This window comes from Crotalus tigris, unplaced genomic scaffold (assembly GCF_016545835.1).
Source record: "Crotalus tigris isolate CLP2741 ecotype Arizona unplaced genomic scaffold, ASM1654583v1 scf7180000023829.5930981, whole genome shotgun sequence".
NCBI lineage: Eukaryota > Metazoa > Chordata > Lepidosauria > Squamata > Viperidae > Crotalus > Crotalus tigris.
In genome coordinates this window covers 127,779-146,460 of record NW_024100213.1, presented here as the reverse complement: position 1 = coordinate 146,460, position 18,682 = coordinate 127,779, and the positions used below count along the sequence as shown (strand labels likewise).

At 37.4% G+C, this 18,682-nt stretch overlaps 1 protein-coding gene across 1 annotated transcript; it reads left to right on the top strand.

Moving 5' to 3' along the window:
* The first annotated feature begins 10,773 nt into the window (after positions 1–10,773).
* LOC120298277 lies at positions 10,774–14,914 on the top strand. Its single transcript, XM_039321842.1, has 2 exons — positions 10,774–11,438; positions 11,935–14,914. The coding sequence occupies exons 1-2, from the start codon at positions 11,317–11,319 to the stop codon at positions 13,931–13,933; spliced, it is 2,121 nt and encodes a 706-aa protein (XP_039177776.1). The 5' UTR covers positions 10,774–11,316; the 3' UTR covers positions 13,934–14,914.
* Positions 14,915–18,682: the final 3,768 nt, after the last annotated feature.

The window sequence follows — 18,682 nt, the reverse complement described above, 5'->3', positions numbered from 1 at the left end:
TAGGCTGAACAAATATTTTCCAGCATTAACTCCTTGAAATATCCATTCAGGTAGGAGTGGAACTACTACAAGGAAATCTCTTACACAAACCCAATTTGGGCACCTGTTTCAGACAGATCAAGGTGAATCAGCAAAATTCCATTCTGTTTGTCTCTTCTCCACAGAGATCTTCTCAGGTTTTACAAAAATACAATGTGGACACTTCCTCAAAATATTATGTCACTCAGGTATTTCCAATGTACGCATTAGGTACTACAAATGTTAACCTATCACTGCATGTTCATTTGATTTATCTACAGGCAGCTTCCCCAAAGGTGCTTTTTCAGGAGGCAACTGGACTTTTTTGTTTTTCTTTGAAGATGTTTTGCTTCTCATCCAAGAAACTTCTTCTGCTCTGACTAGATGGTGGGGAGTGGAAGGTTTTATATTGCTTCAAAAAACAAACAAACAAGAAAGTCCAGTTGCCTCCTGAAAAAGCTTCTTTGGGACAATCATGACCTGGATGACTGAGAATCTCCACAGACATTTAGCTATGCAGTTTGGGATGAACTTCCTTCAAATGGTGCGGGAGCATGAACGGATTTCCAAAAAACATTACAGAGGACCGGAACCATTTGTACTTCAGTTTGAGATATAGACAACACAGACTCATCCACAACAGTTTGTGCCTGTCTTCAACAGTGAAAGGACACAGGGCAGAAAACATCCTGCAGCCAAGAAGGCTCCACATACATTTGCACTACTCAGGTGATCCTGAGGACACAGGCAAACCTCCGAACGGCACCAACGACTCTCTAAAAGAATGCAAATGACCAGCTACCTGTAGCAATATAAATCCTTCCACTCCCCACCATCTAGTCAGAGCTGAAGAAGCTTCTTGGATGAGAAGTGAAACGTCTTCAAAGAAAAACAAGAAAGTTCAGTTGCCTTCTAAAAAAGCACCTTTGGGACAACCACACTTGGATGACTGAGAATCTCCAGAGACATTACAGGCAACTTCTACTGAGTGGACTATCTGCCATTTCTGGGACAATAGACACAGAATTTCACTGCTATAATATTGTTGTATCACCAGCACTTCTAATCATCAGATACGTTAATATGAACATATCCCTTCTCAAGAGCTAAAACCTATAACAACCAGTTATGTTTAAAGTATAATTAGATTATTCTTGCAGAAAAAGAATCAGAATGACGATTGTGTCAATGATGACTTGTAACCCTATTAATTCATTACCCATTTTAGATGTTCCCAAGACGTACAATATACGGTGTTGTTGTTGAGTATACTGTTCTAAAACACTAGCCTAGTTTATTTGAAATTGCCTAATACAATAATAGTTCTAATAATCCTGGTGAAAACACAGTTAGAATAGATGTCATTTAAGTACTGGTATGGCATTCTTTAAGAATTCTTGCTAAGTACATATGGTAGTACAGATAGAATTAGACAGCACTTTATTTTCATCAATGGCATTCTACCATTAGATTCCTAAATAAAGCAAGTAAAATAAAACCAGCAAATTATTAATGGATTATTAGGTTTCTGAGGCATTCTTGAATGATTCCCAATAGGAGCGATATATGAAAACAGTGAAGAAAAACATGAAACCAATTTTTACTAAACACATCATTAAATGTTATTTATTTTTCATTTTAGCAATTTCACTCAGTGTACAAAACCATAGCAACCAAATTTAAACAACTGGCATTTAAGTTTAAATTAATAGCAGAAAATGATGTAGTTTTGCATTCCTCTATACTACTTTATGCAGTTTATTGCTTGATAGTGTACATGAATGTGATGGATAGTTCCAAAATCCAGAATTAAATATTTTGTTTACTGCTTTCAATATTTATTTATATTGATTTTCCCCAGCCATGCTCCAGAACATTTTAATATACCTGCCTGAAAATTACATTCACTAGTAAGGTCTAACAAAGAATTCACTGACACGAAAACGAAAGTCTTTCTTTCCTGCTTGTTCAAATTATTTACAGCTGATAAAAATACTCTATCCTTTTCTTCTGAGAACTTTTCTATTATTTTTCATTTCTGTTTCTGATATTCATAACAAATATTGTTTATTATTTTATATTCCTCTTTATTCCACAAGTGATGTTATAGAATTTCATATTTTAGAATATGAACATGCATCCACTGCATGTTCATATTCTAAAACTTTAAATAGTTAATTAAAATTTAAGTGGACTCGGTGGGCCGACTGCTGCAGAGATAAAAAAATAAAGGTCAGAAGTGACTGTGGATGATAGCTGATGGTTTTGATAATGCTAATTATATATTATGACAGGATAAAGGTAGGAAAGAAAATACAAGTGCTTAGAAAAAGACAAACATCCTAAATGCTACATTTAAAAGAAGGGGGGGGGATTTAAAACATCTTTGTAGTGCCCTGTCATGAATTAGAGTCATAATGAAGTCTGAATTAAAAATGTCAGTTCCTATGAAGGTTGATAACTTGGTGCTTTGTTCTTCAAGTCAAAATGTGTCTATTTGATGGGCTAAAATGACAGTTTGAAAATGGGAAATGCATAAACTAAAAAAAAAAAAAAAGCTGCCACTCCTAAAGACATCTCAAAAGTAGGCCCATCATGCAGTCCTTTAAGGAGAAGACAAGTAGGGTAGAAGGCAGAATCTTTAGGGTGTAACCAAGCAGCACTAAAAGGCAGTGCCCATGGCCAATCAAAATTATTTCTGTAGCTGCTGGGCTCTTGCAATTCTGCCTTTACACTAGACTGGAAACCCTTTGTACTAATTGCTAGACTGTACCAGATTTTCTGGTTCAGTTCCATCCTATAATTGAGTGACAAAGATGAGCAAGGAAGGTGGGGGGGGGGATTCAAACTCACCACTCCAACCAGGAGGGTTAGAAATGGTTTCACAGGGAGCCCATCATTGCTTGGCACTAAATACAGAAGTTAAGAAAGAATCATCTGCTCTTGTCTCTTAATTCCTGGGAGGTGGGCTGAGACAACAAGACTGCGTAGGATGAGAACAAGATCCATAGTAGTATGCCCTCTTAAAAAAAGACAAAACAACAAACAAACAAAAAAAAACCCAGCCCTTTGTGACAACAAGGAATGCTTGCAGGCTGCCAGTTTGCAGCTATGGTGATGATTTTGTTAATTACATGTTTCCTATAACTGTGGATACTCACGCTGACCTCCCATTCCTGTTTGCCATTCTAAAATTACAAAATTTGAAAGCTGCCATTGTCTTAAGTAGAGATTAAATATCTGCTGGTACAAAAATTTCCTTGACACACTCTCTAGGCATGCTTCAAGTGTATACTTAAGTATAATATTATTTCCGATAGGTAAAGGCAGACATATTGTGCATTATTTGTCTTTTAGCTGACTTGAATTGGTGAGATTTTTCCCCCCAATTCTTTCAGCACCCGAATATTGTACAAACTATATTCTCCCAGTACTAACACATTGTAAAAATACCCATGAGTTTTTTTCATTAACTCATTCCTGACTTGACAAATAGATTTGATGGTCCATTCTTAGTTTGCAATCCTCAACTCCCTATCAGAAATATCTGCCACTGAATGTTGTGGGACTTAATGTTTGTGTCACCAAGCCTAATAGTACACTGTCAACTGAGAGGAATGTGAAAAGAATATCATTAGAGAGATGGAACCCTGGGGATTTCTTCAAAGCTTTGAAAACTTTGAGCAAATATCCAATTTGTTCTCCTCTCCCACTTCACTTCAACAACTTCATACATATAGGTATCCATAGACATGTGCATGCACACAAACACACACAGGGACAAAACACAGAATAGCAGCTGTCCTCATAACAAAAATGAGGTTTCTACTTTCCCGGTCAACATATGGCAAAACAGTTGGATAGTTAGCCAAAGAGTTTGGATCCTATTCCAGAGCATCCTTGTACAAACCTACCCTAAATGCCAACTTCAGTCATTTTATCATCAGGGCACAGGTTTGCCACTCAGTTCTACCAATGCCCTACATCACAGTGATTCAGCATTTATTTCAAGATTCCACTTCTGTTTTGGTATATTACATTGCACCCCAATCCTCTCCATTCTCTCCCCCATTTTGTATGCCGGTTTGATTGCAAGATTTTGGAAAGCCCTGATACAGCTAAGAGAGAGAGTTTGCAAAGTTTCACCGCTAGGCCAACATCACATAAACAAGGGCAGCAGAGTTAAGCAAAAGCTTACCTTTCCAACACTGAAAAGAGCTTCTCTGTACCCTGTATGAGACCTACACCAGCTGACAGGTTGCAGATTTTTCTCAAATACCGAGAGCCCCAAGCAGGTAAAAACTGAGAGCTAGCAAATACCTGAGAACAGGACTGGAAAAGTCAAGGAAATAGAGGAACCATAAAATGATTTTCCAGATACACAGTCAGCTCTTAAACATGGGGAAATAGGAATGCTCTGGCTATAGACTTTTGCCAAAGCTGTAGTCCCCCCCCTTCTTTCTTTTCTTTTTCCCTCTCTCTGTCTCTTTTAGTGAAGCTAGATTAGTTCATACAAAACTCAACAATACACCACTGAAACCCATTGTTGATATTCAACATTTTTCACATAGCGGAATAGAAGAGACAATACGGTATCTAGGAAACCATGGGCTGGATTATACAGTGATGCTATCTTTTCCTTCTGCGGGGCCCTGCAATTTTTTTTCTCCAACCTATCACAGCAAAGTAGTATGAAACACAAGGGCATCAAAAACCAGAGCCCTAAAAATCAGGAGACCCCCTGCTTTTTACAAATAACAAAAAGAGGAAAAGCAGCCTCTCAAAATTAAAATTAATGCACCATTTAGCCCATGAAACATAGATTAAAAAAAAATAAAATAAAGCCCCCATCCTTACAGATAACTGAATGCATTCTTGTCATCTTGTCATTTTTATTGCTTCAAACTGAAATAAATATTTTTTCTTTGAAATCCACTCCAGAGAAACACAAGCAGCCAACAGCTTCATCCACATATCTCTAATTCATTTTTATCAGCAATTCTAAAATTCAAATGTGGCCTATCTATATTGTCAGATTAGCTCTGATTTCTACTTGAGAGAAGAAATGGCCATTCACTACACTGTTGAGCAAGTTTTGCATTACTTTAGGATCAATGGGATGTCCAGCTAAGCTTCTGGAGTAATTATTACCTTCTAGGTGGAAATTAATTTTCCAGACACTCAGCTCACAATTAGGATTTCTTTTATTTATAGAAGATACCAGTGAGAAGATTGCTCTCTCTTAACCATGCTTTAAATAATCCCGATGGCTCTCAGAACTTTAATCAATTTTTTTTTTGTCTAGAACTTGAATCCTTTATTTCATAATGCCACTAACTCTGAAGCTCATTCCATTTTCACTTAATCCGGTTCCCATATTTTCATCCAAACCTCCAATTGTCTGGGTAGCCACTGAAAGTGATTGTTCCTACCAGTTTCTTTTCATCACTGCTGCAATTGACCAATTGACAACTGATTGATGGTTATCTTTTCACTTCAACAATGCAAGAAATTACCATCACTATGGCTATATACAGTAAATGCCTCCAAAGTAAATTACATGATTCTAAAATTCTTCTTAGCTCACTTAGTAAAACATCAACATTGAAAGTTTTTTTTTTCTTTTTCTTTTCTTTTTTTGCCCCCCTTTCTCACACTCTTCCTATGTTGCAGATCTGGCCTTCCTAGTCAGCACCAGAAAAGAGACTGACAGCTTCTTTAAAAGGAAGGATAGAAAAGACCTTGAATAAGAGATGGCATAAGGCTTGCCTGAGACTTCATTCTCTGCAAGTGGCTATTATTTGCAAAAAAAGAAAGAAAGAAAGAAAGAAAGAAAGAAAGAAAGAAAGAAAGAAAGAAAGAAAGAAAGAAAGAAAGAAAGAGGGGGGGGGCATGTGTGCAAAGATAAGACAAGATGTCAAAATATCCCAAGAACCTTCACAGGAACTTTGAAGCTTTCCACCACTCTTTTTGCTGTATGCCTAACTAGACTTATAACATTTCACAAGTCTGCTTTCTTTCTAGTCCACCATGTTCAGTTTCGATATCCCTCTCGTTCTATTGCCCAGTAAATTAGATAAGAGGAAGAAGGGTCGCTCAACTTTTATTTTGTAATTCAAACTGAATCTCTGGAACAGAGTGAGCCTGAGGAGGTCAAAACAGTCAAAGCTGTGACCATGACTAGCTAATAGAAGACCTGCCCTTGATCAAGAGTCGCTTGATAGCTAACTAGATGGCCTATAAATTTAATAAAGAAAGAAATGCCCCTTTTATGTGCAACACACATAATAAAAGGGCAGACCTTTCTCCATGCTATCACAACCTCCATCCTGACTTCTTTTATTCTCCATGCAATTACTCTTCGACCAGAATATTTACCTGATTAATGTCTTGGAACAACAATGTGGATATGTACTGTGTGTACACACACACACACACACACATGTATATATGTGTATATATGTGTATACATATATATATATATATATACATATATATATATATATATATATATATATATATATATATATATATTCTGAGGTTTTCGCGGGTATTTTTATGTAGGTCTTTGGTTGTTCGGGTTTTCTCCCGCGTAAAATTGGAAGTGTCTTGGCGACGTTTCGACGAAGTCCCATTCGTCATCTTCAGGCTGGTGCTTTCAGCTTCATGCTTTGAGCAGCAATTATATATATATTTCTTTTTCTGACAAAGAATTAAAGAATTAAATTGGGAGACTAAGATGGCCATTTCGAGCTCATTCTGCTCTCTTCAGTTAGCCACACCCTTTATGGGATTCGAACCTGGGTAGAGATTGTAAAAAGTAAAACTGCAGTATAGCAGTTAAAAAAAATGTCAAGGTGTAATCAATTAGACATATATATGTCTTTGGTTGTTCGGGTTTTCTCCCACGTAAAATTGGAAGTGTCTTGGTGACGTTTCGACGAAGTCCCATTCGTTACCTTCAGGCTGGTGTTTTCAGCTTCGTGCTTCGAGGAGCATGAAGCTGAAAACACCAGCCTGAAGATGATGAATGGGACTTTGTCGAAACGTCGCCAAGACACTTCCAATTTTACGTGGGAGAAAACCCGAACAACCAAAGACCTACATACAAACACCCGCGAAAACCTCAGAAAACATACACACATACACACACACACACACACACACATACACACATGATGCATTTTGTTTTTCTCTTTTGTAGGTTTAAAATGAGTAGCCCATAAAGGCTGACACTTATCAGCAAGATCATGGAATTAACCCAGTTAGAACAATTAACCAGTGGAACAACCTGCCTCCAGAAGTGGTGAATGCTTCAACACTGGAAGTCTTTAAGAAGAGACTGGACAGCCATTTGTCTGAAATGGTATAGGATTTCCTGCCTGAGCAGGGGGTTGGGCTAGATGACCTCCAAGGTCCCTTCCAACTTTACTATTATTATTATTATTATTAATTATTTGTTTGCTTATTTTCTGAACTAATATATGTCAACAACCAAATACATGTACCAAGCGAGCCCCAAATGGCTAAGACAAGACTGCTTTATTTACTATTCTACCAATGATTTGGTCCATTCATATGTTTAATTGAACCAGTATCAATGGGAAACACACCCTTTCCCAATCAACATCACCAGGAAAACTGCAATGAACAGACCTATTCATCTGTTGGAAAAGAGCATGGCTTGTTCCATTGAGGCTAAATAGTAGTGAAATCATTGTGTGTCTCCAGATGATACAGGGGCAAAAGGATAGCTAAGTTAATAACATTTAAATCTAAGTTAATAACTTTTAAGAAAAAACTGGACAGCCACCTGTCTGAAATGGTATAGCACAGCTATGTTGACTTGGGAATTCTGGGAGTTGAAGTCCATGAGTCATAAAAGAGCCGAGGTTGCCTATCCCTGGTATAGTGTCTCCCGCCTGAGTAGGGGTTGGACTAAAAGACCTCCAAGGTCCCTTACAGCTCTATTCTAAATGATTAAAACAGCCATCAGCATCCTTATGCAGAACTGTACTGATTGCAACATCACTGGTCTCTATTAACGCTGCTGACACTATATGTATGCATAACATAGTGTTGATCTAGATCAGTATTTCTCAACTCTGGCACCTTTAAAATGTGTGGACTTCAACTCCCAGAATTCTCCAAAATTGCCAAGTTTGAGAAACACTGAGCCAGCTACTTCTTGCTCTACCTACTCAAAACTTTTATTGTTCTCTATATTGTCCTTTTCCATTAGTACTGACAGTTGCTTATTTGGTTCTGCCTCTTCTCTCCAAGAGCACAGGGCTCTTTTTTGTTCTATTTTTGAAGTTCCATATTCTTTCATTCCTCTTTCCTCCAATCTTTCTTTTAACTACTCAACCCTTCTCCCTTCACTTTAGGGTAAAGCAACAGGAGTACATGCTTTAATGTTGACTTGAAAATAAATGTCCTAGTTATCGAATGAGCAGTAGAGTGAGCTTCTTATTGTCAGTATTTGGATTAAAAGTTCAGAATTCAGGGGAAAATCTATGCTGATTCTTTATTCCAGAGTCCATCAAACCATTCATCTGGATTCTTTATCATACTTTGCTAAACTCTGCCACCCTTTGCTAAACTCTCCATTGATTTAACATTCTTGCTGTATTTGTACAATGTATGTCTATGGAGATTCTCAATCATCCAGATCATGGTTGTCCTAAAGGTGCTTTTTCTAAAAGGCAGTTGGACTTTCTTGGTTTTTTCCTTTTTCCTTTTTTTTTTTCCTTTGAGAAGCGAAGCATTTTCGAAGAAAAAGAAAATCAAGAAAGTCCAGTTGCCTTTTGAAAAAGCACCTTTGGGAGAACCATGACCTGGATGTCCACAGACATCAAACACTAATAGTGTCAATGAATAAATTCTACCATGATCCAATGGTAAAGCTATTAAATTTAAACATTTTGCATTGGTCACACAAATCTCTAGGGAACTTCTGAAAAACTAGCTAGAAATACCTATGGAGCTCTGGATTGAAGACCAAAAGAGCAGCTCGATAAATTCTTTGGAAAGAGCTTCAGAGCAAGAAGAAGCTACAGAAGTTATGAAGAAGACAGATCTCAAAACTAAGTTGCCTGCTTGCCTACCTGCTATGACACATTAAGTATTATATGGATGATCCCTTTAGTTGAAAAAAGTGGAAACCACTTAACTTTTGATGAAGACAGTTATTATTTTGTTCTTTATGTTTATAAAGTTCATACCCCATTAATATAGAATAAAACTCAGCTAAATTTCATTATGTCATTCTCAATTTAACCCCAGAGAAATCCCTAATAGATTGATTTGATAGAGAATTTCATTTTGTCACACACACACAGAGAGAGAGAGCATTTTCATAAGAATATTACAAAAAAAGAATATAACACATTACACCAACTAAAGTTGATTCCTGGGCTGTTAGCAGGAAATTCTCATCTAAAATTTCAATTTTCTGTTTTGTTTTTGGAAGCCAATTTATTAAAAGTTTACTAAAACAAATGGACAGATTATATAATTTATGGAGGCTTGCATTTTAAGCTTTATTAAGCATCAGAAGTTTATGTCATTGGAGAATAGGCTCAGCTTAAGAGCCAGTTCAACACACTTGGGCTTTCATTTATGTGCTCGATTGTCTAAGAAAGCAGCTGTTCAAACTGTAATATATTTCTTTCTGAAACTACAGAGAAAAAAAAATCCAACAGACCAATTTTCTCAGAGAAAGATTGTTCTTGCATTTTCAGCCAAAGATTGATCAAATATTAAAGTGGGGTTTGAAGTTTTATCCCTTTACAATTTTCAGCAGAACAAATCACATAGAAATGGTTAATTTTGTTAATGAAATGTGCCAGCAAGGACAAGCTGCACAATGGTTTAAGGTTTAATACAAGTCATATATCTTCTTCAGATTAAGGACAAAATGTAAGTAGTTCTGCAGTATTTCTTTTTCAGATTCTAAATGGAAAATCGGACATGCTAACGCAATGGGTTTTAATAAGTGGCTGTGGAAACCATTCAAAAGAGGTAATTCAAAAAGTATTTTATGGGTGAAACATCTCTCCTCAAATTGTTACTTGTTAATTAGGGTTATATCCCATCTATCTTCAAAACAGCTGTCTCCTGTAAGTTTCCCCTTTAACAATCTTATTTGATTTCTTTATTTTATTTATTAAACAAATTATATAGCCATTCAACTCACACATAGATAATGGGTTAAGTTTCTATGGATGACGATGGACTTCAGCATGAATCTTTCTGAATCAAACCTGAAACCTCAACTACAGGTAGTCCTCGATTTACGATCACAATTTATGGTGTTAAGTGAGACATTTGTTAAATGAGTTTTGCTCCATTTTACAACCTTTCTTGCCATAGTTAAGTGAATCATTGCAGCTGTTAAGTTAGTACAACAGTTCTTGAGTGAATAAAGCTCCCCCCTTGAATTTGCTTGCCAGAGGCTGCAAAAGGGGATCACATGACTCTGAGACACTACAACCGCCATAAATATGAGTCAATTGTCAAGCATCTGAATTTTGATCATGTGATCATGGGGATGCTACAATGGGTGTAAGTGTGAAAAATGGTCATAAGTCATTTTTTCAGTGCCGTTGTAACTTTGTATGATCAGTAAATGAACTGTTGTAAATCAAGGACTGCCTGCACTACACCATACTGGTTTTCCCAAATTGTATAAAACAATTCTATCATTTAGATGTGAATAATTGCTTTGAAACTCTGAAAGTTTTTGAAAAGAAGGATACTCCATCTATTTATTTATACGTTGCTCCATCCAACCAGGCTCAATGAGGCTTATCAAAAATAAATATTCAGCATTAATTTAAAAAAAAAACATCATAAACAACGGCAAAACAAAACACTCTGAACACCCAGGCACAACATCCTATCTCACAGCAGGAGAAGTCATGAAAAGCGGTTTCGGCAGAGAATGTTCACCGTTACAAATAATGTCAAGTTATGCACCCACAATGCAACATTAATAACCTGCCTAGCAAGCATATTGTTATTGCCATTTCATGGCACACATATTTAATCTTTGCCATGCTGCCATGGTGATTCCACAACTTTCCAGAACCGATGATGTCATAAAGACGTCCCTTGGAGACTTCCGTTTACTATTATTATAAAGACTATAGTACCTTAGAAATGCCATTACGCTGTCAGTGGGCTAGAACATTTGCTTTTCTAGGACTGTAGAATATAAGTCCTGACCCAAAATCAGGATATTTCTTTGACTCACCATTGGGTTGTTTTTGATTTTTTGACTCTTTATCTTGGGGCATGAGTGAAGAGAGGGTTGTACATAGTACAAGCAGGCTGGAAGAAGACACAGATGACGTTGGAGAGGAGCAGTCCACTGGGTGTTTCCAAGGTCCAGGCTTGTGTTGTTGTATTCCTACAAGGTAAAAAAAAAAAAAAAAAAGATTGCTCTTTCACATACCAGCTGATTAAATGATTCCAGATGGAAGGTTGCTAACGTTATCCAATAACAGGCCTTCAACAACTATTTTGTCTTTACCTACTTAACAGATGTTCTGCCAGCATGAAACATGGTGGGAGAAATAGAAAGGTGGAAATGAAGATTAAGTCATCGGTTCCCATTAGAAGAACCCATGAATAAAGGCTCAATACTAGGAAATACAAATCTCATCTAGAAGCATTCAAAATTTAGAGAGGGCCCTTCCTGTAGAAGCAAAGCTTAAGAAAGGAGACACATGAATGTAGCAATCTACTACTGTTAAGCAGTTTCCAACATGTAATTAGGCATACTGACTGAGGTCATTTGCTAAACTGTGGAAACATTAGGAGAGAAGGTTGAGGAAAAGAAGTAAAATTATTATTAACAGCTGTCATCACCGCTACTTTCAAATCCTTAATTCCTGCTTTTTATCTCTGCAGGCGGATGTCTCTACCAGGGAGGCGACCCAAAGAGAGAAAGGGAAAAAATGGTAAAAAGAACGCTAATCTCCCATCTCTTGATGATATCATGTTTCAAGAAGGACAGCAGAATAGAGACCGAGAAAGTTGGAGCATGGCTTCTGTAGGTGACCTGGGTAGCTTACAAATAGAGAACCTCAAACCAGCTCCAATCCACGATGACAATGCTCAAGAACCCCATAGACCTGTGCTTTTAAGTGACATCTTCTTGGAAGATAAGAAAGGACATGATGACAAAGCAAATGCCAACGTACAGGCCAAAGCTTGTGAACAGAAAGAGGCATTAGATGATTTGAAAATACCACTTCTGGAAACAGGACGTGCAAATTCAGTGAATGAGATATCAGAGGTGAAGGGCCACCCAGTTGTGTCAGTCAAAGAAAACAGGCAATCTGGAAAACTTGATCTGAATGTGTTGATTAAGGAAGTAGCCTACAAAAAAGAACACAATGAAGGGGGTGACCACATGAATCTAGTACTGCAAGTCATGCCTTGTAAGAAGGAAATGAACCAGGGCCACCAAGATATACCACTTGAAGAGCTGCAGAAATCTAGAGAACTAGAACTTGACAGCACATTGACGATCAAGGAAAAGATACTTCTAGACCAAAGCACCAGCACAGATCCTGAAAGTGTTACTTCCTTACAGGAATTGCTCAATCAATCCTCTGTATTATACAATGAGGAAGAAAAGTTTTTAGAGCAACAAGAACTTGCCGTGGGTGCTGCTCATAATAGGGAGAAACCAATCATCTCAAGTAAATTGAATTCTTCATCTGAGGGAGATGCATACAGTGAGGACCAGATCTGTCAAAATGAGGCACAGAAACCCATAGAACTAAAATACCCAGATATTTTATTCACCGTGTCTGAAAGCCATGAGGAGGAAAGGGCAGGAGAACAGCAACATCTACACCCTGTGGCAGAAGCTTCCCTCAACCATCTAGAGCACATGCTTGAGTGGAACGACCAGTCTCCTGTTATACCACAAGGCATTAATATTCCATGTCAGAGTACATCCTCTGAAAACTTCCAGAAAGAAATACAAGCTGCCAGAAGGTCAACATCAAATATTGCTTTCATCAAGGTAGACGACCATCAGTATGTACCCTACAACCTTTATGAACAAACCACAGCACCAGAAAGCATGATATTGCCTCTGAATGCAACCAGTACGACAAATCTTCAAATGTTAGATAATATAAATTCTTCGCCTGAGGTTGCTGCTATCCACATTACAGAGCAGAAACACCCAGAGACTCAGGAACATATTTTACTGGAACAAATTAACCCTTATGATCAGAGTAAAGAAAAAGAACAGCACAGTGAGGTAGAAGATGCACATTTTGGATCTAAGGCCACTGAAGAACAGCAGAACCAAGAACCTATTGTTTTTGAAGACTTCAGCAAACCCATTGGCAATATCAGGTTCGAGAAAGGAGAGCAAAGAAAGCTAGACTGTGTCAATTCTGGGTCTGAGGGCACTTATGACAAGGAGGAGCAAGATTGCCAGGACAATCCTTGCACTGAAGTGCAACAGCTTCTAATAGTTTCGAAACTCACCTCTTTTCCTTTGAATAGCTCTGAGGAACCATGTGAAAAGAAGGACAGCACAATAATCAGCAATCAGGACATTCATTTTCTGCATGAAAACCCAGAAGAACAGGATGGACAGTGCATAATGTCTGTAGGTGCCTCCTCAGATGAGAAAGAAGCAACACTAGAACCAAAAGGGGAATGGCTCACAATGCCCTTGCCATTGGAAGGTGACAAAGAAGATCAACAATCACTAGAACAAAGGCATATTCCAGAGGGAATGTCTATACCTCACGAGGGGCAGCAGGATAAGGAAGAGCTGAACATGAACATAAGCTGTGAGAAACAACAAAGGAAAGAAAAGGAAGATCTGTCACATATCACTTTCTCAGGTGATGCTGTACAGGATGAGGGACTTATGTAAGGAAGCCATTTCTTCTGAGGCAAAATCCTCAAAATAGCTACTTTCCTTGCCTCAAAACTATTTCTACTGAAATATGAAAACTGAAAAGAGATAGCATTGCTTTTTTATTTTGTACAAAGGTATAGTTACATACAGGGATAGACAGTATACTAGGCTAGACTATAGTTATTTGTTAAGACCTTTGATTTTGGAGTAAACCTTGTTAAATATTACTAGTGAAGTGCTTGAAAACATTGGATGGAGAGTTTTCCACATTCAGCATAAAGTCTTTTCTTAAGGAGTGTAGTTTTATCTAAGAATACATGATTTCATCTGTAGAATAATAGGTGCCTATTACTTAATTCCAATGTGGAAGCCACACAGGTGCAAAAATAAAGTTTGATGACAAATATGATGCTGGAAAATAGTGGCTTTTCCAGAAATTGTATGCATCATCATCATTCTAATTGTGTATGCATTATGTAATTTTATTTCTTTACTGTGGAAAGAAACCATACCAACAATGAAAGCATGGAAAAGGGACACAGCCATCTTTAATTTTTTCCTATTAACCAGTTGGAGGAGGGAAGGTGAAAACATGCTGACCATTTCCCAGCATTACTAAAACAGTACTTCTGGTTAGTGGGTGGAAGGCAGTGGCCAGCATTTTGTTGCCAGTCTGTTGGATGGACTTTGGGAAGATCTCTGTCCTTGTAAACGTCAAGTATAAGCAATGTAAACTTTTCAATTTTCAACATCATACAATGTGTTTATTGGTGTCATTTTAGTTATCGTGGCAGCCATATTTGCCAAAAGTAAATTTCAGACAAGATTTTTTTTAAAAGGCCATACAAAAATGTATATTCAAATAAGACATGAAACCTTGGGGGCCCTTCTTTTTGCAAGCTGTGGCAACTTACATTTCCTTTCTCTCTTCCCTCCTATGATCTATTATTAAAATGCATGGCATAAATTTGCTTATTAAACAGCATGGAGCAGCTTTTTGTTGTTGTTGCTTTGGTGTTATTTGTTTTTGTGCATAATACCAGACATAAAAACATCTAGAATAAAACAAAAAAAGAAGAGAAAGAAATGTCAAAAACATGTAACACCTAAGAAATAGTGTTCCACCCTCAACTCAGGACTAACCTTTAATCTACAAATAGCTTCACAACACAGGAAAGGAAATTAAAAATTAGGATACGATTGGGACTGGACATCTTTGTTTTGTTCTCAATTTCAGAAGCTGTCTGTCTCTATTATACAACAAGGCATACTTGCTTCTGCATCACTAATTCCATCAAGTTTGCTTTCTCTTGTGATCTTCTGTCTCTGTCTCTGTCTCTGTCTCTGTCTCTCTCTCATATCTCTCATCTGCTATCTATTATCTACCTATTTTTTAAGACCCGTAAGGGCAAGAGAAACCACAGGCTGAAAACCTTACCAGGACACATGCAATCTCAAAGATCTACCTCTACCTCTACGTTTCTTTCTTTCTGTTTCTCTTTCTCCTTGTCCTCTCCTCTCCAAGATACAGACAATCTTCAAAGATGTTACTTATGGCAACCACGCACACAGATCCATGAGGTTTTCTAGGTAACAGTTCAAAAATCACTTGCCCTTGCTTTCTTCTTCCTAGGGCTGAGAGAGAGGGACCGACCCATGGTTATCCAGGTGGCTTATGCACCAGAAGCAGAACTAATCTGGCTCCTTAACTGCTAAACCAAACTAGCATTCATATACATATATATCAACCATATTATTTTGTTTCAACATAAGCAGTGATATGTGAAAGCTAAAGAAAAAGTAAGAAAAATGAAGCCTAAGGCCTGAGATAAGAAAAAGAAACAGAAATGTAGACAAAACTGTTTTACATCAACATAACGCACTATATTTCTTCATACCTTCATCTTCAGCATTCAGACTCGAATTTAACTCCCAGCATTCCCGGATGGCTCAAGAATTCTGGGAGTTGAAGTTCACAGGTCGTAAAGAAGCCATAGTTGCCCAATCCTGGTTTATAGAATCAAAACATTTCTCTATACTTCTTTTATACTAGTCACTTATGTTTTCATTCATTCATTCATTCATTCATTCTTGCCTATCTCTTTTTTACCATGCACACTTCTTAAGAACTCCATTCCCATGGCAATCAACTCATTTTTATATGTCTCCTGACCTGTCTAGTTCTCACTTCCATATAATAAAGCAGCTACAAACATACCATTATGTTCTCTTTCATTTATGTTGGGAGATTAATCTGTGAATCACCATTTCTTTTTTTTTTTTTTTTTTGCTGTCATTCCTGTTTTATTATGGTTTCTTTCCCTTTCTTTTTCTTCCATGTCCACTTCCCATTATTAATTCTTGACACTTAAAAAAAAAGTTTATTTGACATTCAGAACCTCTCATCACCCTTGTATTCTTTGTTCTTTTATCATAAGTATGCTTTCATTTTCATATTCCTTTTCCAAGTGTATGCAGAAATGGAGGTATTATTTATCCATAAGTTTGAATCAAAGCATTTTCTAAGCAACCACTTTCCAAAATTCACCTTTCTCATTTATTTCTGGGTCTCCAAATGGACCAGTTCCATTTTCTGTACTCTCCCAATTTGTTCCCTCCCATTCTTTTATGTTCTTAAAACTTGTTACAGGTAATCCTTGACTTAAAACGGTTTAATGACTATTCAAAGTTACAGCGGCACTGAAAAACTGATTTATGGCCATTTTCCATATGATTATTGCAGCATTCCCCATGGTCATGTGATCAAAATTTGGACACTTGGCAAGTGACACCTATTTGTGATGGTTTGCAGTCTCCCGGGGTCATGTGATTGCCTTTTGTGACTTTCTGACAAACAAAGTCAATGGGGAAGCCACATTCACTTAACAAATGTGTTACTAACTTAACAAATGCAGTGATTCACTTAACAACTATGGCAAGAAAGGTTGTAAAATGGGACAAAACTCACTTAACAACTATCTTTCTTAGCAACAAAAATGTTGGCCTCAATAGTGATGGTAAATCAAGGACAGCCTCATAACTGATCACTCTGTTGTTGTGGGGATGCTGACTTGAACTTGATGCTGATGAATGATGGAAAGAACAACTGCAGGGGCAGAAAATAAGGAGAAGCTTCATCTAATCCTAATCCCTTCCAGCAAGATAAAACTAGGAATTAAAATTGTTCTGCTTTACCACAATTTGCAACCAACCAGTCTGTGCTGTCCCACTCACTCACACTGTGATTTAGTGAGTTTATTAATATTCCCCAGCAATTCTCTTCACCCAAAATCCAGAACTGTCCCAATTAAATCCAGCCACAAACAGAGCATTGCTAATCCACAGAGAAATTACCAATGAGTTTACAAGGCACTTGAAAGTTTCCCAATCATAATAAACCCACCAGATAGAATTAATCCATAATACAAGAGGGTTCAAGAGGCAAAAAAAGTCCAGAGTCACAAAGCATGATCCAAATCAAGGCACGGAGTCAATCTAAAGTGAGGCAAGAATCACAACAACCAGAAAACACAAAGCTAGGAAAGGAACACATTGTTCCCAGCATCACTTCCATCTGTCTGTTGTGTTAAATAGCCAGCTTCTGGTGCAGCCTATCAAGAAGGGCTAGGCTTTCTTCTCATAAGTAATCTGGCTGACCTTCTTTGCTCCTGCCTTTTCTCTGCCCTACATGTTCTTGGATCACTAGAAGGCAGTTCCTTTTCCTCATCACTGACTGGCTGCAGCTGCCTGCTTTCCCATCTTAAAACCTCAGGGCTGTCTTGCTACAGCTATGCTTAGACAGCTGCTTGGAGCCATTGACCAACTCCTCTCCAGACGTGCTTGGAACTGGTTCATCTTCTTCCAAGCTGACTTCTGTAGAGGTATCTGGGGAAGTGTTCGGGGAGGTCATCACACAGTCAATCGCTCAATCAATTGAAAACGGTAAAAAGAAACAATAGAAATAGCCAAAAGACTATAACGCAAAACATGGTTCATATATGGAAGTAATGAATGGTTCTGTAACATCTCATTCTAAAATGACTTTCAATTGTACTGGAAAACACATACGCTATTTGAGCCTAATGTGACATTTTATAAGATTTTACATCATTGTGGGATTAAATGTTTTCAATTTACTCAGAGAGCAGAGGTATTTAATGCAGATCTTCTGCAGAACTCATTCATAGTGATACAAAATGCAAAAATCAATAATAAGGGAGACTAATATACTCCCTAGCTTTTCACACTGTGACACATCTCCTTAAACAACTCATTAAAACAGTGCTGAACCTTACTACAAGTAACTAAAAAGATATTACATCAAAATGGAAAAGTTACAATCATCTCTCAAGCTGACTGTCCATTATTACAATCCAGCTTTTATAACAGAAAAGTATTATTTTCTTTTCCAATAAGCGTCAGAAAAAAAACACATTCTGTGTCAGTAGCTCTATTCACATATAACACTAAGCTACCCTAAACCACAGTTTGTCAAACCCTAATTGCTTGATTTGTACAAAACGTTAAATCATAATGGGCAAGTTCGCACATCATTTTAAGCCAAAAAGAAACAACTCAGCTACAGTACAGCACAAACTTTACACCCAGATAATCAGATAAAGTTGGCAAGATACAATGAAGGCCAGCCCAAAATCCATATATTAAGGGTTTATTGACTGATTATGTGCAATCAAGTTGTTTTTTACTCCTAGCGACTAAATAGATAGATAGATAATGGCACAGGATTGATAGATTCATGGCAAT

Coding starts and splice junctions, on each gene's coding strand:
- LOC120298277 (XM_039321842.1), top strand. CDS start 11,317: ATGAGTGAAGAGAGGGTTGTACATAGTACAAGCAGGCTGGAAGAAGAC. Junction 11,439..11,934: donor TGTTGTTGTATTCCTACAAG/GTAAAAAAAAAA, acceptor TTATCTCTGCAG/GCGGATGTCTCTACCAGGGA.